The 21,847-nt window shown below is 48.7% G+C and overlaps 1 protein-coding gene across 1 annotated transcript in view; it reads left to right on the forward strand.

The window, feature by feature from the left end:
* ATRN (attractin) overlaps window positions 1-21,847 on the forward strand; it is a 960,574-nt gene that overhangs the window by 331,824 nt on the left and 606,903 nt on the right. The window contains exon 15 of the mRNA XM_086964304.1: window positions 9,087-9,262. Coding sequence (XP_086820430.1) covers window positions 9,087-9,262 — 176 coding nt within the window. The remainder of the gene's footprint in view (window positions 1-9,086; window positions 9,263-21,847) is intronic.

A 21,847-nucleotide genomic window follows, 5' to 3' on the forward strand; every position in this document is an offset into this window, starting at 1 on the left:
TAAGAGACCTGTGCATTTTTCAAATGGGTGGTGAAAAAATGAGTATGTTGCTGGAGATGAGTGCCGCTGTGCCACCAATGTACTTACCGGGGGAGGGTAAACACCCATTATTCCGCAACTTTCTTTCCGCATACCATCACTCCGCATACTTTCATTACGAAACTACCATTTTTGCAGTGTGAATCTTTCTGGATTCACTATGATGTGCATTATTCCGCGATCTGGTGGTTGGGTCCGGATTCGTAGTCTTTTTTTCTCTTTTTTTTTTTTTTGTAGCCCAGGTGGGCGTCGACGTCCCACCATTTGGTGCACCTTTGTGACGTCGGCACGCTTCCTGCGGAAGCTCCCACCCTTGGGCGCCATCTTCAGGTTCTTTTTTCCGCCGTTGGGTCTGGATCGTCGCATGAAGCTCCGGAGAAGTTTCAGGAGAAAAGAAGGAAATACACCAAGTTTTTGAGGAAGAAGGACCGAGGGAAGTCGGAGAAGAAGACCTCCTAGAGCCGGAACGGAGAAAGAGGAGAAAACCTCGAGATACTCGACGGCCAAGGAGAAAGCGCGCGCAGGGGGCCCCCTGAGCGAGCACATGGACAACACCCCATTCAAGTTCTGCCGTAATTGCCACCACAAGTACGCGCAGAAGGACCAGCATCCGGTCTGCAACCTCTGCCTGCCGATCGACCACTCCAGCGAGGATTGCAACGCCTGTTCAATCTTCACGCAGAAGACTTTGAGAGTTCGAGAGAGACAGAGGGTGGCCCACCACACGATGCAGGGGAAAGGGACCACGCCGAGCCTCTACCAGCTGGGTGCCTCCTCCGACGAAGAGGAGAACATCGCCGAGGGACCAGATGACTTCACGGTCGTAGAGACCGATGTGAGACCTTCGAAAAAGGTAGGAGAGTCTACGACCCCGAAAACCCAGACAGGGCCGAGAAAGCCTGAGGGAGAACCCCGAAAGGCAGAGGCTAAGTCCTCGAAAGGAGCGCCGGCGACAAAATTTTCGACGTCCGAAGCCGCATCCTCCGAAAGGCCCAGCGGATCCTTCGAAAAGGACTCCCAGATGGCAAAGACCAGCGAAAATACAAAGGTCGTCGAGTCAGGCCCTCGAGAAGGGACACTCGAGCGAGAAAACTCTCAGAGCGGCGTCGACGTCGAAGGTAACGTCTAAGAGACCAGCCGAAAAGCTCGACGCCGAGCAAGCGGCAGAGATGGAGAAAAAGAGAAGAAGGCTCGAGGCCGAAATGGAGAGTATGCGCCAGAGGAAGAGAGCCATCGAGGAAACAATGAAAAACTACACGATTCCCTCGAAGGCCTACTCGACTCCCTCGAAGACCGCTGCGACCGCCGAAGAGGTAGAGGTGCAGGAAGACTTCGAAGCCGAAGAGCCGCCGAAAACTCCAAATCCCACAGATGAGGGAGAAGAGGAGGATTTCTACCGCTCGGAAGGAGATTACCTCCGCGAGAGCTACTACTCAGAATCCTCGGCGCCGCTAGAGGAAGAATGGCAGGATCTCGAGGCCGATAACCCCGAGGAACCTGTAGAGACATACCCTTCGAGGCCTTCGCCGCCAGACGACATCGGGGCTTACTATGAGGTCTTTAAGAAGGCTGCAGCAGTCTACAATGTGAAGTTGGAGGAGGAACAGACAAAGGCTGACTTCCTGCTGGAGACTCTGCTCCCCTCACAGACGAAAAGCAGCTTCCTGCCCATGCTGAAGAGCGTCACCGCCCAAGGGACTGAAGCCTTCAAGGAACCGGCCACATGCAGGTCAGTGACCCCGAGGACGGAGAAGAAGTACAAGTTCTCCTCCGAGGACCCCCCTTATATCCAGGGCACCGTGACAGCTGACTCCATAATCGCGGCAACGGCCAGAAGAAGGGCCAACGTGCCAACAACATCTGGCCCACCACCTGATAAGGAAAGCAGGAGGATGGACCTCACTGGAAGAAAAATTGAAAGAAATGCCGCTATGCATTGGAGGATGGCAAACTCCAATGCACTCCTGAATACACACCAATACCAGCACTGGGATGAGATGAGCCAGTTGCTGAAACACATGCCTGAGGAGTACAGGCAGAGGGCAGCCCACCTCGTGGAGGGGGGAAAGGACATAGCAAACGCATGCCTGAAGACAGCCCTAGATGGGACAGAAACATCTAGCAGGCTGATGGCCATAGGCATCACTGAGAGAAGGCAAGCCTGGCTCAGAATATCGGGCTTCAAGGCAGAAGTGCAAAATAACATCCTGAACACCCCCTTCAACGGGGTGACGCTGTTCGGGGCATCAGTAGATGACAAACTGGCTCAGCTGAAGAAGGACAATGAGACCGCCAAATCGATGGGAGCCCTACAATTCAGGGGGATGCGGAGAGGCACCCCCACAAGGAGACCAAATGGTAGAGGGGGAAACCAGCATTCACATTCGCAACAGTCGCACCACCATGGTCAACAGAGTGACAACCAATGGCACCAGGGTCAAAAGAGGCAGAATTGGAACTCCCAGAATAGGGGCCAGTCCTTTCGAGGGAGAGGAAACGGACGGGGCCAGAGACGGAGAGGTGGCGATCAACCTCCCCAAAAGTGACTCCAGGAGGAAGGAGGCGCTCAACCACCCAAGGACTCAGGGGGGAGAGCACCAACAGCTAAGGGGAGGCTCACACGGACACGGCTCAAGAGAACACACAACACCAGTAGGGGGAAGGTTGAGATTTTTTCTACACGAGTGGAGAAAAATAACCACAGACAAGTGGATACTAAACATTATACAGCACGGATACTGCAAAGAGCTGGAAAGATATCCACCAAGCAGAAAGCCAAAGAGAAGGGGTCACAAGGGCAAAGAACTGCATTTGCTCCAAGAGGAAGCTCAAGAACTGCTCCTCAAAGAGGCCATAGAAAAAGTCCCGCACAAAGAACGGAACAAGGGGGTGTACTCAAACTACTTCCTAGTACCAAAGGCGGACGAAAGCCTAAGACCCATTCTGGACCTACGGTTCCTGAACACCTTCGTAAAAACTCAAAAGTTCAAGATGACATCCCTCCAAGAGGTCATCCCACAAATAAGGCCCGGGGACTACTTGTCCACGATAGACCTAAAAGACGCATACCTGCACATCCCCATGAACAGGAAACACAAACACATGCTAAGATTCAAGGTGAACAAAGACCACTACCAGTTCAAAACCCTTGCTTTCGGACTCAAGTCAGCGCCAAGGGTCTTTACCAAATGCCTCGCGGCGGTGGCCGCACACCTACGAAGGGAGGGTATACATGTGTACCCCTACCTGGACGACTGGCTCGTGAAAGCAAGCTCTTACACGAGGTGCAAAGCTCACGCAGAACAGGTCACAAGAACGCTCACAAACTTGGGCTTCTCCATCCACTGGAGAAAGTGCTCCATGGACCCAGAACAAGTGAAAATATTCCTGGGAGCCCTGGTCAACACGGTCGAATGCAGAGTGACACCCAGCGAGAAGAGAACACTCAGCCTGCTGAGGGAGAAACGTCACTACAAGAAGGGGCAAGTTCTGACATTGAGGACGGTGAGCAAGATCTTGGGGATGATGGCGTCATGCATCCACCTGGTCCCCAATGTTCGGCTAAAGATGAGACCACTACAGGAGTGGCTGCAACAGCAATGGTCACAAGCAGAAGGAAGTTGGGAAGATCTAGTGGTTGTTACGCACAATGTGCAGGAGGAGATGAAATGGTGGACGAAGGAGAATATAACGATGGGGAAACCTCTAACGCCACCGGACCCAACTGTGACCATCACCACAGACGCATCCCAGAAAGGATGGGGTGCACACATGAACAGGCTCAGAGTGAGGGGTCTGTGGAACCCAGGAGATGCAGGCAAGCACATCAACTACCTGGAACTGAAAACGGTGTTGCTGGCCCTCAAGGCCTTCCAAAGGCACCTTTACAACAAAAGGGTGATGATACAGACAGACAACACCACAACGATGTTTTACATCAACAAGCAAGGGGGGACTCAGTCATTCCCTCTGTCGAGCTTGGCTCAAGAAATATGGAGATGGGCGATCCCACTCAGGATAGACCTGCTTGCCATACAACTGCCAGGGAAGGACAATGTGGAAGCGGAATTGGCTCAGCAGGCAAGCATCGGTGTCCCACGAATGGGAACTGAACAACCAGGAGACAGAGAACCTGTTCAGGAGGTGGGGCACACCAACAATAGACCTGTTTGCAACACGCCAGAATGCAAAATGCCAACACTTTGCATCGAGGGAACAGGAACCAATGTCCCATGGGAATGCCCTATGGATAAGCTGGTCAAAGAAATTTGCCTACGCTTTTCCACCGACGCCACTGATCCCCAGAGTCCTGAACAAGTGCAGGTCTAGCAACATGACCCTCATCCTGGTGGCTCCCCAATGGGCGAGGCAGACTTGGTACTCTCAGATTATGGAGATGTCGCAGGGCAGAGCACACAAGTTCCCAAAAAGAAGAGACCTTCTCTCCATGGAAGGGGGACAAGTTCTACACCCAGAACCAGAAAGCCTCAGCCTGTCAGCGTGGCTCCTGAGGACTTAGAGTTCGCACATCTAAAACTACCAGAGAGCACACTTCGGGTGCTGAGAGAAGCAAGGAGACCCAGCACGCGGAAGTGCTATGGGGAGAAATGGAAGAGGTTCACGCAGTGGTGCCATAGGAAAAACCTGGAGAGAAAACTGATTAGAGAGTCTACAGTACTTAAATACCTCACGCACCTGATCAAAGCTAAACTAAGCTCGTCCTCGCTGAGAGTTCACCTGGCAGCGATTGTGGCATACACAAGAGGTGAAACAGGAAGAAGTTTCTTCACTTCCAGAGTAGTTAAAAGGTTCTTGGAAGGAGCAAAGAGAATTGCGCCACCCAAGAGGATGCCGCCGCCGGCATGGAACTTGAACGTGGTACTGACGGAACTCATGAAGCCACAGTTTGAACCCATCCATAAAGCGTCACTACAAATGCTCACAATGAAGACAGCCTTTCTAGTAGCAATAACATCGCTACGCAGAGTGAGCGAGCTACAAGCTTTGACGCTGCAAGAACCGTACATACAAATACACAGTGACCGGGTCGTGATGAGGACAGACCCGCATTTCATGCCCAAGGTAGTATCTAAATTCCACATGAACCAAAGTATCCAGATACCTAGCTTCTTCCAGAAACCCACGTCAAACGCGGAGAGGGCGCTCCACACTCTGGACGCAAGGCGGGCAGTAATGCACTATATAGGAAGGACGAAAGAACACAGGAAGACGAAACGATTCTATGTGTCCTTCGCAAGGAGCCTCCTGGGTAGACCAGTGACTAAGAACACCATAGCAAGATGGATTGCCAAAACAATACAGCTCTGCCACATGCAAGCTGGTGAAGAGCTCACGGAGGGGCCACGAGCCCACTCAACAGAAAGAAAGGGAAGGGGCAACGATCGCCTTCCTGGCAAACACGCCCATCCAAGACATATGCCTGGCGGCAACATGGGCTTCAGTGCACACTTTCACTAAACACTATTGCATAGATGTGCAGATGAACAAGGACGCACAAGTGGGCCAAAGAGTGCTTCAACATATCTTTAACAACCAACGCTCATCTTCCACCCAGCCGCCACATGAGTGACAAAACCGCTACGAAATCTATGCACAGCATAGTGAATCCAGAAAGATTCACGCTGCAAAACAAATAGTTTCTTACCTGTCGGTGTAGTTTTGCAGCCTGAAGATCTTTCTGGATTCACTAGCGAACCCACCCACCTACGCCAGAAAGATGAGGCTGGAGAAGGTGGAAGGACATAGAGTAAGATAGGAACGTTTAACAAAACAAATATACGTGAAGAAGTTTACGTTGAAGGAAAGTTTAATAGACATAGCCATGGATTCACCACAAAGGAGAAAAGAAAAAAGAATCCGAAGATGGCGCCCAAGGGTGGGAGCTTCCGCAGGAAGCGTGCCGACGTCACGAAGGTGCACCAAATGGTGGGACGTCGACGCCCACCTGGGCTACAAAAAAAAAAAAAAAAAGAGAAAAAAGACTACGAATCCGGACCCAACCACCAGATCGCGGAATAATGCACAGCATAGTGAATCCAGAAAGATCTTCAAGCTGCAAAACTACACCGACAGGTAAGAAACTATTCGGACTCTGCTATGCCATTATAATGCATGGCATTACATTTTATATGCTTTTACCACGCATACATTTACAACGAAATTCGTTGTAAATGCATCAATGGTAAAAGCATGTTTTTTTTACTGTTTGGATAAGGTTAGTATGGGTATAGGGGTATATGTTTTGGGGTACTGAGGTATATGTTTTGGGGTGTTTGGGTATTTTAAGGGTTCAGATATAGTTTTGGGATTTGGGGTACAGGGTTATTTTTAGTGTTCAGGGCTTGGTTTGGGTTTTGGGGTACAGGGTTATTTTTAGGGATCCGGGCTAGGTTTGGGTTTTGGGGTACAGGGGTACTTTTTAGGGTTCAGGGCTAGGTTTGGGTTTTGGGGTACAGGGGTTTTAAGGGTTCAGGGCTAGGTTTGGGTTTTGGGGTACAGTGGTATTTTAGGGTTCAGGGGTAGGTTTGGGTTTTGGGGTACAGGGGTATTTTAGGGTTCAGGGCTAGGTTTGGGTTTTGGTGTACAGGGGTATTTTTAGGGTTTAGGGATAGATTTGGGTTTTGGGGTCCAGGGTATATTTATAGGGTTAAGATGGGTTATTGTTTAAGGGTGTTGGGGTATTTTAAGGAATAAGGGTGGGTTATGGTTATGGGGTGCAGGGGTATTTAAAGGGAGCAGGGTGGGATTAGCACACAATATTAGACATGGCATGAAGGGCGGTGTAGTGCAGTTCCTATTTTCCCTATAGGCCCTGCGCATTGGAATAACATAAACAGCAGTGTAGACGTACGACTGAGGTCTTCTAGGTCTCTACTGACGTTGTTAGACTTAATATAGGTTTGCGCCAGCTAGCTCAGAGGTCACTGGAAACTTTCTTGACTGAATAGGAAGTGATCAGCTTCCCTGGCTCAGACAAGAAGAGATTCAGCTTCCGACAACCGCATAAACATGACAACTCTGCTCCCCAGAATAAGTGTCAATCTCTAGAGTCATGTGAAACAATAGACCGCTATTTCACTCAGTCAGACGTGCGTTCTTAGTTTCACCAGAGTGCAGAGAAGAGAGACGGGCGTTTTCAATAAAAGATATTATTTATTGAGCAGTCTTCCTTCTCATGCAAGAGAAATGAATTGCCACAATTGCAAGACTTGTTATAATGAAAAGTGCGTACAGTAAAAGGAGTATTACGAAATAATACTGTAAAAGCATTGATATGGTTTCTTAGCCATAAGATAGTTAAAATGAATAAAATATATACATTCATATATACATTGGCTAACGACCTCAACTGGTGCTTCTAACTACGCCTACCCTGGTGTACCTGACCTAAGCCTAATACGTGGGAGGGAGTAAGTAAGTAGCAGTTTAAGTTAAGTTGGTTTTGCCAAGAGTTTGATTCAAGAATTCTCTCTAAGGGTTTAGTCAGCACCGTTCCTCTGGAATAGATTGTAGGAGGTCTGGTATCTCCCTCTCAGGACCCGATATCTCAGTCACCCGCAAGGGTAGGCTGGAAACGCCGGAGCTGGATTTTCTCGGCAGGAGAATAGACAGCGTCTTTCTCAGCGCGTCAAAAAGGAGGGGCAGCGTCCATGGGCTTCTCGCATCTGCTGGGCTCTCTGCAAGGGGACAGCTGTTCTGCTCCAGTATTCACCATCACTGTGTGTTTTGCTTAAGGCAACGTTGGTATATTTATACCTGAAAGGTGCCGAGTTTGACGTAAGTTTTTGGACATAAGACGTCAAAAAGATGTCACTGAGAACTGGTCGTTCTTACAGTGCTCGCAGGAGTTCTATTACTAATCAAAACAAAGCAAGCGGGGCTTTCCCAGGTTGCTGGGGGTTTGGTATGTCGAAAGAACTCGATGTGCTCTCTAGGAATCTAAGGAAGTGGCTTCTGCTGTGTCATGGACTGCAGAGGCGAGTTACTGAAGTATGGCTCTGATTATTATGCCATTATAGGGATATGTATTGATTATAGCCGTATACGGGCATGAGGTCACAATATTGATCGGGTTCCTAGATAAAACACATTAGTTTAAGGTTAGTGTTTAAGGGTGTTGGGGTATTTTAAGGAGTAAGGGTGGGTTATGGTTATGGGGTGCATGGGTATTTAAAGGGAGCAGGGTGGGATTAGCACACAATATGAGACATGGCATGAACGGCGGAACGTACCACACGCCCCCAGCGTTTGTCACGCCCCCAGCACAACACAGACACGCCCACAAGGGACTACTTTGCTGGCATGGTTCTTTACCTTTTAAATGTATATGGTGGGCGTCTGCATAGCCTATGTCCTTCTGCTGCAACTGCCCTTTCCAACGCTGTATTGGGTGTTGTGATTGGTGCTGTGGTTTCTGAGATTACCCGCCTCAAAGGTTTGGGCTCTCTTTATTATATTAGTATGGATTTAATGGAGTGCTGCTCATTTTGGAAATTTTAATATACTTCCTGCTGGTATGCTAACATTTAGTAATAGGGAGTCAATAAGGTAGATTCACACCCTTTGCATTCAGACTGAATTAACATGGTTGTTCTAGACTCCACAAGTGAACCTGTCCTGGCTGACATGTCTGTAGAGTACCATTTGGCTAGGAGGAGGCTCTGCAGCGGTTGCATGGGCCAGACTTTGAAAGTCTATTCCCCTTCTCTTCGATCTGAATCTAACAGAGCTAAGTTTACTATGAAACTTAAAACAAGGCTTTTGACAAAATAAGTTATTCTTGGCACCTTTCTTCCGTATGAGTTGCTGCTTTCCCTGCACTTGCTTTGAAGTCCTGTTTTCTGCATAAGTTTTTCACTTTATAAATCAAGTTTTAAGTTGAAAAATATCTAGTCAGCATTTACCCTCTACCAGTGGTCTGATTTCTAATGTGTATGGTTCAATGCAGATTCTTTTAGTATGCATAGGACACATTGTTCTCTTCAAATGTTACTTATTCAGTCCATTTGGCATTTTTTATTCTCCAGATAATATATGTGGCGCTAACTGGAATTTAGTTGGGAGCACCTGCTTGAAGATCACTTCAACAAAAGATAATTATGATAACTCTAAGCTGGCTTGTCGGACTCATAATGCTGCACTGGCTTCACTCACAACTCCAAAGAAAGTGTCATTTTTTCTGAAACAGCTACAGAATATGCAGGTATCCGTGAGTACTTTACATTTCATGTGTTGTGAATATGGGAAACATCCTTTACAACGCACTACCATTACGACGCAACTTTTACAACGCAAGTCATTACAACGAATTGCGCTGGAGGGCGCTCTAGGATAGGGAATAGTTTAATTACTATCCAACACCTTCCCTGCTATCCATGGGGACTGGAGTTGGAATAGTAAATTAAACTATTCACTATCCAGTGCCCCCCAACGCAAGTCGTTGTAACGACTTGCGTTGTAAAAGTTGCGTCGTAATGGCATGCGTTGTAAAAGCATGCGTTGTAATGACATACATCCTGTGAATATGAAGTAATAACACCGCTTTCAATTAAAAAATTTCATTTTTTTGGACAACGTCTTAGTACTTTATTCCTACCTGAACAAATGTTGTTTTCACTTTTTTTGTTCCATCAAATGTATTGGAAAAATTGAATATGGTCATGAGAGACAGAAAAACATTTTGACTCTTCTCAGCTTTGTTTTTATTCATTGGTACGGATCAGGATAGCATTAGCTATCTCTTTTGCGTAATGTTTTAGTCGCTCATTCGTCCTGAAGAGTAGTCCCCTTGAGCAAAAGAAAAAAGAACTTGATTGGGTCAGGAATTCAAATTTCGTAGTAGGCATTCTTATGCAGGACATTTTTCCACATTCTGGTAACTTTAAAAAAAAAAATCTTTTTATGTACATTTTATCTAAAGGAGGTTTTGAGAGCAGCCTTTGTTAGGAAATGGGGTGTATTATATGGTGTGGTTGTGTGAATAAACCATGTAATGCACTTACCAACTCCTGTAGGACCAGTAAGTTTAGTTTGTTAATCCTTCTATCTCAACCGTAGACACCACTGTACCTGAGCAGTAAGGCCTACACAAAGGAAAAAGTGTTCAGCATTTAAACAGCTCCAAAACAAAGGAAGAAGAAATACACAAGACACTTAAGAACTCTGTTGGACTTGGCCCTTCTGGCAGGTTCACCCCCTAAGCTTTTTGCTTTTTGATATGTGACTTGGAGAAGTGTGGCTCAATGATTAGAGCGGCAGACCCTGATGTAGAGGTCTAGCCCGGGACCAGGGTTCAATTCCCCCCCTCGGCGGGTCTTGGGCTCAAAAAAATTCCACGGACCTGATAATTCTCGCCTCGGTGCCTATTCCAATCATGGAGTCCCACTCTGCAACTCTGGGCAATAGCTTGCTTAATCTCCACAACGGCCCCCACAACGCTAAGGATGCCTGGCCTCCACCTTGGGGGTGCCCAGGAGTGGATGCCTCACAGGGAAAGCCATGATGGGTTCCACAGCGGTATTCGTACAAGCGCCTTGAGACCCTTGCGGGTGAGTAGTGCGCTATACAAGTATCAATTTACATTTACATTACATTACATTACTTGATGTTAGTGATTTATGGTTTCTGCACACTTTACCACTGTGTGCCAGGGTAAAGTGCGTGCGTGTGGTCAGGTTGGCCTGCCCTCCCATAGGAATACATGGGGAATGTATGGTAGTTCCTGAAGCGTGGGGAGTGCAGGTGCGAGTTTGGTATGTGCGGACTCGTTTGATTAAATGCTGCACGATGATGTGTGCGGCATTGTCTAGTGTGGAAGTGTCACTTCTAGAAGTTGGCCTGTCTGTGTAGTTTATGTGAATTGGCTGTCTGGCTTGTGATTGGCTGGAGCTGGCAGGTGAGCCTGGCTCCAGGAGTCAGGATGGGTCTGCCCCGGTGGTGAGTGGAGAGATCTGCATGACTGATGTGAGGGAGCAGTGCACCTGGGACCTGAATAGGCCTGGGCTTTGCCCACACAATTCTGGCTCCGCCTTCTGTGGTGCGACTGATGACCCTAGCCTGGCAAGTGAATGGGAAGAGGGGCTGAGCAAAACAAAGTGCTCCAAAACCAGCTGCCTCTGGGTTTTTCCCCCAACCTGCACCCTAGAGACAAAGGGATTTTGTGTATAAAATGAGGCTGCGACCTCATGTTCAATGTTCTTGTTTTTCCTGACTAGAATCTACCAGGGGCGTGCTGCTGCTGGGGCCCAGGGGAAGGCTTGCTTCCCTGGGCCCTGCTCAGCCCCTGGATTGCTGATGGACTTAGTGCTGGAACCCCTCTTCCTTGCCTGGGGGACTGGAGGACTTCCCTGTGCTGAGGAGCTGGTTGCTCCATTTCTTTATGCCCAAGACTGGCTGAAACCCCTTTTGCCTCAGTTGCTATGTTGGGCCAGGGTTTCTATCTGCTTTAGCGCCTGGGAAGCGCTTTGTTTTAAAGTGTCCTGTACGTGGTGCGCAGGTGCCTACCCTGCATTGTGCCCGTGGATTGTGTGTTCTACTCGAGCAGGAACCTACCCTGCATTTGTTCATTCGTGGTTGCCTACAGGTGCCACCCCGTTAATTTAATTATTCAGGTACGGGTGCCCACCCCGTTTTTATGCCAGTGACTAAGCGGGTGCTCACCCCGCTGTTTATTTTTCCTACGAGGGAGCCTACCCCTCAAATTCTGCCCCAAAGGATGCTGCCGCCGTCCGCCTGACTGTGGGCGGGGCTGCCGGATGGAAGTGACATGGCAACCAGGAAGTGCGGCCAGAAGAGGAAGTTGAGAGCTCACCCCGCCTCCTCGAGCCCCAAAGAGAAGAGAGAAGGTGGCAAGCCCGCCCGGGGCTCCCGTGAGCGGAGGAGAGCCCCGGGGCCGCCAGCAAGGAGTAGCAGAGGAGTCCGCAGCCTTGCGAGCTCCATCGGCGAAGTCCCGGTCCCGAGATGGGGGACCGGGTAAAGTTGCGGCCGTGAGCTGCACTGCGGGGCTCCCAGGCTTAAGTGAGAGCCCCGCGATGGCGCCTGACAAGAGAGGAGCCGCCCCGTGACCCCCGAGTGAGCCGGTAAGCTTAGACGGCTGGGGGGAATGGGGGGGGTGGGGGGGTGGATAATGTTGTCAGAACGGCCCCGGGTGCTCAGCTGGCCGCTCCAACGTCCGGCCCCATTTCTTTAGAGCCCACGAGAGGCTCCTGGGCATTTTTGATATTTTGAGTCCCCCGAGTGGGACTTAAACGATTCCGGGGCATTTTTGAGGGTAGAGCGGCCCCGGTTGACAACGGGCCGCTCCGCCAGTTTGGCCGTATATTTGTTTAGAGCCACGAGGCTCCAGGCGGCATTATTGGTCGAGCCCACCAGGCTCCTGAGGCCCCCAGTTGTTCACCCAGAGCCCACGAGGCTCCAACGGGGCCCCAGTGTCCCTTGAGCCTTGATGGCTCCAACCCAGGGCACATTTTTATTCAGAGCCTAGAGGGCTCCACCGTTCTGCGCATGGTTTTCCAGAGCCTAGATGGCTCCAACGTTTTGGACGCAATGTTCTGTAGGGCCAGTGAGGGCCCCTGTCGCGGTTTTGGCTGGTTCACAGCTGCACAGCAAGTAGTAAGCAGCTGCGCCGTTTAGGTTTTCTTTCTAGGGACTTGCTCTATGTGACTCAGGAGTGAGGCGCACTCCTTCACCCCTACCTTGGCCTTCCCCAGTTGCGCAGCACTTAGTGCCAGCTGCAGCGTTTAGGCCCCTTGCTGCTGTCCCTCAGCTGCCCAGCAAGTAGTGGGCAGCTGCTACATTTAGGTTTTGGCGCAGTGGCGCAACCTGGACCCTAATATGATTTAAATGCATCATGTTTCTTACCTACACCTCTGAATGTGTTTTTAGGCATCATGTGTCTTACCTACACCGCTGAATGTGTTTTTATGTGTCATATGTCTTGCCTACACCGCTGAATGTGTTCTTATGCATCATGTTTCATACCTCTGAATGTGTTTTCATGCGTAGGTGGTACATACTTTTTACCAGTGGTTATTGGTTGTGTGCTACACTTGTTCTTTGGTGCTACAATTATCTTATGTTCTAAGTGCTAATTTCTACCAAGTGTAATTCCTGTCAGTGGCCCACGTGGCCCTGTCCATGTACATAATCCCCTGTAAATTCTGCCCGTGCCTAGGACACATTGTAAAGTGTGTGTTTCCTATCTAATGTGTTTGGTATAATACAAAGGCTATTTTTATATATAACATTCTGTGGAGTTCCTTTTGTGGGGGGCCTGGGATGTTGTTGCTGGTGGGTGCGTGCGCAAATACTTAACTTACATTGCCTCCGGGATAAGCCTTACTGCTCGTGTCACATTACCTAGAGGGTGAGCAGGGGTTATCTTTGGCATGTAACTCCCTTGCCTTGACTAGAATGGTGGTTTCTGCCTGGCTTTGGCACAAGCCTCAGCCAACTGGAAATCGCCATTTCTAACAAACTCCGACACAAATTTCGAAAAATACTCTATTTTTCGATACCAAAATGGAAAAGATCTACCAGAGGGTTCTGGAGATACATTATTTTACAGGGTGTAGTAAATATGCACCCTTTCCCTTAATTGCGAACAATCATTGGCAGATACAACAATTTTGACAGAAACTTTTTCAGGAAAAAACGTTGCTAAGTATCAATGCAGTTACTTCCAATTACTTTAGGCATCCAAGCCAGTCAAGAGGGCCAACAAGGTCCACAGAAAGAGTTACCTCAAAGGAGGATGGAGTCTTCAGCGAGTTCCATGCACTTTTGTCTTTTTGCCATAGACTCCTATGGAAGTGGTCCTGATGCAAGCGATACCGGATGCTTAAGATGCTCAAGGATGTTGTGGATGCGATGCAGTGGGGCTCTTCCTGCGGCTGTTCCTCAGGCCCTGGACAGGGTGAGACTTTCTTGGGGTTGGCCTTGGTAAAAGTCCAGTCGCACGAGACCACGTTTACAGCCAAATCCTTTTCTGGGTGATCGAGCTGCACTCCCATGTCTCTTCTGGGTCCAGCAGACTGATGCAACTTCTTTGTGTACTGCTCTCTGGTGCTGCACATTTGCAAGTGGCAGTGATGCAAAGATCTGAGCTACCAACATGCTCTAGCTGGCTTCTTCAGCTGTTGTGGCCCTGTACTGAAAACAGGTTAGCTAACTGACCTTTGAAGTCACTTACTTTGGCTGGGCCTGTCAAACGACGTCTCCATGAGCAGGGCACAGCAGCCACAGTCTCTTCTCTGCTAACAAACAGGTTCAACCTGTGCAATTCACGTTTGTGCAGCCTCTCTTCGCTGGGTCCTTGGTGCAGCATTGCAGTCCACCTTCAGTCCTTTTCTTCAGCCCAATGAGGTCTGAGTTCTGGGTTCCTTTGTATGCTCAAAAAATGCTCTCCGGGAAGGATGTTGTTAGTGGCCAAAGGGCTACCAGGTTATTTTCCTCCTGATGACCTCTTCCAGTAAAGTGTGGCATCTGGCTATTCCAGGATGCGCCATTCTTCCAACTCTCAAAATAGCAGGACCCCTCTCCTGGTGCCCCCGAAAACCAGTTTTGGCAACTGGTTTCCCCTCTCCTGCTTGAGTGCTAGTCTGTTTACCTAAACAATAGGGCAGTCCCTTTCCCAGGTGGTTCCCTTTTGCTCTTCAAATGTGGCTTATCCTTTAACGCTCACCTTTTGAGCCAACACCCATGTGGCTTCCTGCCAGGGAGAGGTTAAACCTCTCTTCCGTACAGGCTGTTATTGTCCTGCAAGTCATTTGCACATCTCTCTAGGAGGGCAGAAAGCTGTCTCAGAGACAGACCCTGTGTGCACTCGTGGGCATGCACAGGGGATTTAGGGCAACAAAGTGACGACTTTGTAAAAGTTGCACACTGCAACAAGTTAAATTAATCTGGACTTTGGCATCACGTCAGGCCTAAGGTAATGTGTTATTTTATACCTTACAGTATCACCTTTACTAGTCCTCATCAGAAGTTAGCCGAGCTGCTCTGGCAGCATGTGCCCTTCGCCAGTGGGGCTAGTGGCCTTTTCCATAGTAAAAATGACAATCGTGGATTTTTGCTTTTGAAGCATTGGAAAACACATGTTCCATTTCACAATTGACAGCACCCTGCTTTAGGGCTCTCTACGCTTACCTTAAGATTGACTTACATTTATTAAAAGGGAGGACTTGACTTAGTAATTGCTTTAAATAGGAAGGTCGATTTGTCAATTTATAATCTGCATTTCTAGTCTGCAGTGGCAGACTAGGAGCCATATTATACCTTGGCACCCCCAGGGTATCCCGTCCAGTGCTGCAGTTCCTTCGATGACTAGTCTAACCTACAGAACCTGTACCCAATTGGGAAGAGCTAATTTGATGTGCACTTTAGAGTTCGAGCCCAGGCACAGCGGTCTAGTTAGCAGTCCTCAGTGGACTCAGAGTCGAAAAACTAGCAGCATCAGTCCAAAAACTTGCTGCTGACCATACAGAAATAGGCACTTCTTTACAGCCTTGATTCTATAAATATTACTCTTAGTTGTCGAACTGGAAACTACTTTTTTAACTTTTTATAGTTATTCAGTACCATTTATATCATGCATGGCAAAACGCATTTATGTATGCCTACAAGATTTCTTTTTTTCACACGTTGATGTCCGAATAGAACCTGCTTTTCTTGCATAGTGATCCAGTTATACACAATGTAGCTTCATTATCTTGGAGGTTTTCGATCAGTTTGCTTTTTATCCTTTCCCTTCATCTAGATTGTTCCATCTATTCTGCAACGGTCCCTGTCAAAGTTATGCTTTAAAGAACCAAAAGCCACCCGCCCCTTTCAAGGTACAAGAATAATTTGGAGGCACACTACTCCAGGCACCCCTGCAGCTTGCTGCTCTTTGCCTCTTCCTGGAATAGACTATGTTGCTGCTACTTCAACATTTGGTCTGTTCTTAGATCTTGGAGATCCTGGCGACTGGCACGGAATCCCTCCCTAGTTCCTAATGTAAGAGTATATGGGCATTGAGGCTGAAGAAGTAGGTGCTCTATCTCTTCTTGAAGTTGATGTCCTCGGCGTCAAATGGAAATATTGTTTTTCATAAGATTTTCTCCTTTTGGAGTGTGACATATAGGCACTGGTAGAGAGAGCAGTCTCTCCTCAACCTTCTGAAGTCTCTTTGGCCAAGAAATCTTGTCTTCTGCGGTGCTCTATTTGACCATGGAGGCGTATCTTCTCTTTCTCTCTCCCCCTCAAAGTGCACCTGGAGAGGGTCTTGCAGTGGTTACCCAATTTGGGTCATGCAAGTGTGGCAAACATAAGATACAGATCCTCTGCTGGTCTGTTATTGCCATTTGTTTGCCTCACTCTTGGCAATTTGCAAAAGAAGCAGCATTTTACGAAAAATAAAAATACTGTACTCCCTAAAGGACGTCGAGTGAATCATCTTTAAAAAGATGGAGATGAAAACAGTTGAGGAAAAAAACAAGGCAGAGCTCTGCTCCAGGATCCCAGTCAGCAGGAGCCAGAAAAAAGAACTGCCACCTGCAGGGCATGTTGGGACACTGGAAGACAGGGGCCCCTCAAGGTGTAGTGTCCTATTCTCATTGTTTCCAGTGCTGCAGCCTACAGCCACATACTTGTATTTTATATTATCTTTTACTTAAACAAGAAGCAGAAAGTGTTTATGATTAATTTTGCTTTTTAAAAGGTCATTTTTCATTTCACTGAAGTAGCTTTTAAGGGTTTAACCATTTTTCTTCTAGGGTTTTAAAGTAATGCATTAAGATTACCCATATAGCCTCTTTTAAGGCTGCAGAGTTTTTTTTGTCACATGTCTCCTTGCCTTTCCGAAGTAAGGCCAAGTGGATGTGACTATGAAAGAGCATCTCTGGGGTCCCTGCACTCTGGCAGGACTTTTCAGTGCTTATGATTTCAATGGAAATTCCCCGAAGAGAGAACTAGGATTACAGGTGCTGCAATGCCCTATGGGTTCCCAGAAGGGTCGCTTGAGCGGAGATCTTTTATTGTTAATGCCGTATGAAGAGAGAGGGTGTGAGATCTAGGGTTCGGAAAGGTCAGTGAGTGAGTGAATGTTAAAACTAGTTAAGGGATGCCAAAAAAGAGCTACATTTAATGCATGGGCTCCCCTGCCAAGTTAAAAAACCTGTAGGTTGTGTGTTACTGATGGAGGAGTTATGTGGCTCAGTAGCTCTTAGTCGACATGTTTCACACCCTCTAAATGGTCAGAATGATCCCTAGCGCTTCTTCAGGACCAGCTAAGTGAGTGAAAGAACGGTGAGTGGGTCTAGACCCCAAGCAAAAAAGAAAGAAACGGTCCACCCGTGTGTAAAATTACCAAGTGGCTTTTAGCTAACTAAATGACAGCTCCTGTTGCAACCTAAGAGTAAACAACCTAGGAATAAACAAGGAAAAAGTAAAAGAACAAAAACACAAGGTATGAGTTAATGTTATCCTCTCTGTGGTGAGATGGTAGATAGCATCTCATCCCAGTGGCGTAATCATATGATTAGGCACATGAACAGACAGACAAGACAGACAACATATACTGGAAAACACATCCAGCATGTTGTTAATTCATTGTACTATCCCACAAAGAGCACATGATTCAGTGGGCACAATACATAGCGTTCCAGTTATGCCTGTGTAGGGTCAGGACACATATTGGCGTGTAGACACCAGTCAACCTACAAACCATATAGACTGAAGTACGGATGTAGAAATATGTAACCCATATGTAAATGGGGTCTTGGTATAGTTCAACAAAGAAATTAGCTGAATCATGTGTACCATAGTGGGTATGCGGTCTCATGATGTAGAATAATGGCATTGCCCTTCTCACAAAAAGCGGCACATGTTGTTAAAAAATCCAGTACAAGCGGCTTATAGAGAGATACATGACATATGGTCTTACCTAATATAAGGTTATAAGTTGCTCCATAGGCTAGTGCGTGTCCCCACCGCACCGTAACAGGCTGCAAGTAAACATATATGGAAAAAGGAGAGAGAAGAATGTAATGACCGTTCGAACCAATACAAGGGGTAGCTTGTAAAACCCGATTGCGGTCACACGCATGCCCTTCCAAGTAGTGCAGTCGTTTGTATTCCCTGTCAGCACCTAGCCCTTTCACGCCTGCCTGCATATTGTAGGGCTGCTAATTGGGGCTGCCTGATATAGTGAAGATCCACTCTCGTAGGGATTCCTGTCTTCCGGAAGGTGTGGTTGAAAAAGTCGGTGTCCATGCGCGGGCGCCATCTTAAAGTGGTGCATCCGTGGCATCTGCATGAGGAGTGTTCTAGTCTATCGGAGCCAGGGTGCGGGCGCCATCATAGTGGTATATCTGGTGTGTATTGGTGCAGATTCCGAAACGCTGTGGAGAAAGGCTGTAAAAAGGCCCGGGCCCTACAAGAGGAGGAAAAGGAAAAACAGAAGACTGATTGAACTATGGTATTTCTGAAGCGCACTATTGCCGAGACGTCTTGGCGCTTTGTAAGATAACTGAGCAAGGGCTAGCCAATATATCATTGTGTAAAAAGCCATGTCTTGATTTCCTTCCTGAACAACCTCTGGTTGGAGATCTGTCTAAGTTGTGACGGGATTGAGTTCCATAACCTTGAGGCCAGATGGGAAAACCCTTGCCTCCCCATCATTAACTTTTGAACTTGGAGACAGTGACCAAACCTTGCGTAGCAGACCTCAAAAGGCGCGTTGGATGATACAGAGTGAATAGATGTCAGTCAGTAGCGGTCGCTCCCCCCCCTCGCTCCCCTCGCTCCCTGGCTCCTGCTGGCATCGTAGCGCATGATTTTCAAGTCTGACTGAACTGGTATCGTAGCGCTTCATTGTTTCCATTGTTGCATTGTCTGTGCATTATCTGGTGATATAATTTGCACAGCACTCCATCCTGACCATCTGTAATTGCCGCATTGCCTTATCAGAGCGTACGCTACAGTATTAGCATATTGCAGCGCTTGTGTACTAGCATAGCGCTTTAACAGGCTCGCATTGCGCTCCTCTGTTCTACCTGTGCCTGATTGTGCCTGCGCCTCTACCCACCCCAACCTCGTCCGGTTCCCTATCGTGATTGCTGCCATCTTGTTGTTGTTGTGCCTTTCAGCCCGCCCCTCCACCCGATCCCGCCTCCCAGCTGACCCTCCCTCGCCCCTCCCCCTCCACTACCCACTTATGTCGAATGCTTTTGCGCCAGCGTTCACGCGCAGCGGTCGCGCCCCATGCGCGCCGAAGGTGCGCCGAAGGTAAGCCAGTCTACGCCCGTCCGCGCCTGTACCGCGCCCAGCGCCAGACCCCCCGTTTCCCACAATTCCCATTCCACCCGCATAACGTACGACGCCGCTTCCCTCTTTGCCCTCAACCCCGGACGCTCACCACAATGCTGCACAGCTACCCCAGGACACACCCATGGTCCATTCGCCTGCCACTCCTGCAAGTTCACCTGCAAGTTCACCTGTATCAGGACCCACACCACAGACACGCCACTGAACTCTGGGATCTAATCGACACTACATCGCCGGACGTCGCCTTCCTTACTGAAACATGGATGAACGCCTCCTCGGCTCCCGACATCGCCATAGTCATCCCGGACAATTACAAGATCATCCGAAAAGACCGCACCATCCAAACAGGAGGATGCATCGCCATCGTCCACAAGAACGCCATCCGAGTCACGACCAGCTCCGACGACAACCTCACGGCCGCCGAGCACCTTCACTTCCAGATCCACACCGACCCCAGGACCACACTTAGAGGAACCCTCATCTACAGACTTCCAGGAACCCGCACACAATTCAACGAAGACATCACTGACTTCATCAGCCCACATGCCCTCACCTCCGAGAACTACATCCTACTGGGAGACCTCAACTTCCATTTGGAAAAGAAAACCGACAGCAACACCACCACCCTTCTGGAAAACCTGGCCAATCTCGGACTCAAACAACTTGTTGACACCCCCACCCACTTAGCCGGACATACGCTCGACCCTATCTTCACCTCCAGCAAACACATCTCCTTCGATCACACCTCAACTCTTCATTGGACGGACCACAGCTTCATCCACTTCAGCTACAAAAGACCACGACTCACAACCCCCCACAACCTATTCCTCGAAGAAACTGGAACAAAATCACCACCGACCGACCAACCCACCACATCGCTTAACCAAAACCCTCCTGCCATTTCATCGCACCCAAACCAAGCCGCCACCATACTCACACATTGTATCACCCACAGCGCTGACGAATTAGCACCCTTGAAAAACCACCAGATCAAACAAGGCAGCAATAAGGCCCCTTGGTTCAAAGATGACCTCAAGAAATCCAAGAAGCTATGTCGCACCCTCAAGAAAACCTGGAGAAAAATACAAACCACTGACAACCTGACCACCTTCAAGGACGCCACCCGCAAACACCACCAATTGATCAGATCCACCAAGAAATCAGCATTCAGGGATCGACTCGACCACAACGCCCACAACAGCAAGGAACTATTCAACATCGTCAAAGAATTTACCAACCCCACCGCCGGCACCAACGACATCACCCCCTCCCAAGACCTCTGCGACTCTTTATCTTCTTTCTTCCACAACAAAATCGCCGACATACATAACAGCTTTGAAAACCAGTCCGAAGAACAGTCCGCTCCACCCGCATCCGATCCAAAACAGCACTCTCACAACCTTTGCGCCTGGAACCCAATCACTGCTGATGACACCATCCGCCTAATGAACTCCATCCACTCAGGTTCTCCAACCGACCCATGTCCCCACCACATCTTCAACAAAGCAGACTTCATCATCGCACCCCATCTCCGCGATGTCATCAACTGTTCCTTCAACTCCGCTACTTTCCCGGAAAGCTGGAAACATGCCGAACTCAGCGCCCTTCTGAAGAAACCCACAGCAGACCCCTCTGAACTTAAGAACTACCGCCCCATCTCACTCCTCCCATTCCCTGCCAAAGTCATCGAGAAAGCCGTCAATAATCAGCTCGCCGCCTTCCTCGAATCCATCAATTCCCTCGACCCCTCACAGTCCGGCTTCCGAGCCAAACACAGCACCGAAACCACCCTCATCGCAGCTACAGACGACATCCGAACGCTACTGGACAGCGGAGAAACAGTTGCCCTCATCCTACTTGACCTCTCCGCCGCCATAGCACCCTCATACAACGCCTCAGCAACGTCGGAATACAAGGAAAAGCTCTGGACTGGATCATCTCGTTCCTCGCTGGAAGAACCCAGAGAGTCCGCCTCCCCCCTTTCAAATCCGAGGCCACCGAAGTCATCAAAGGAGTACCACAAGGATCATCTCTCAGCCCCACCCTCTTCAACGTTTACATGAGTCTCCTCGCATCCATCGCGCGACAACACAACCTCAACATCATTTCCTACGCAGACGACACTCAGCTGATCCTCTCCCTCACCAAAGACCCAAACACCGCCAAAACCAACCTACACAAGGAATGAAAGAAGTAGCCGAATGGATGAAGAACAGCCGCTTAAAACTTAACTCTGACAAAACTGAAGTCCTCATCTTAGGATCATCCCCCTCTGCCTGGGACGACTCTTGGTGGCCACCGGCCCTTGGTACAGCTCCCATACCTACAGATCACGCACGTAACCTGGGCTTCATCCTAGACTCCTCCCTCTCGATGACCAGACAAGTCAATGCCGTCTCATCTTCATGCTTCAACATCCTACGCATGCTCAAAAAAATCTTCTGATGGGTCCCCATCGAAACAAGAAAGACAGTCACCCACGCAC

The sequence above is a fragment of the Lissotriton vulgaris genome, chromosome 3_2, assembly GCF_964263255.1.
Source record: "Lissotriton vulgaris chromosome 3_2, aLisVul1.2, whole genome shotgun sequence".
NCBI classification, from domain to species: Eukaryota; Metazoa; Chordata; class Amphibia; order Caudata; family Salamandridae; genus Lissotriton; species Lissotriton vulgaris.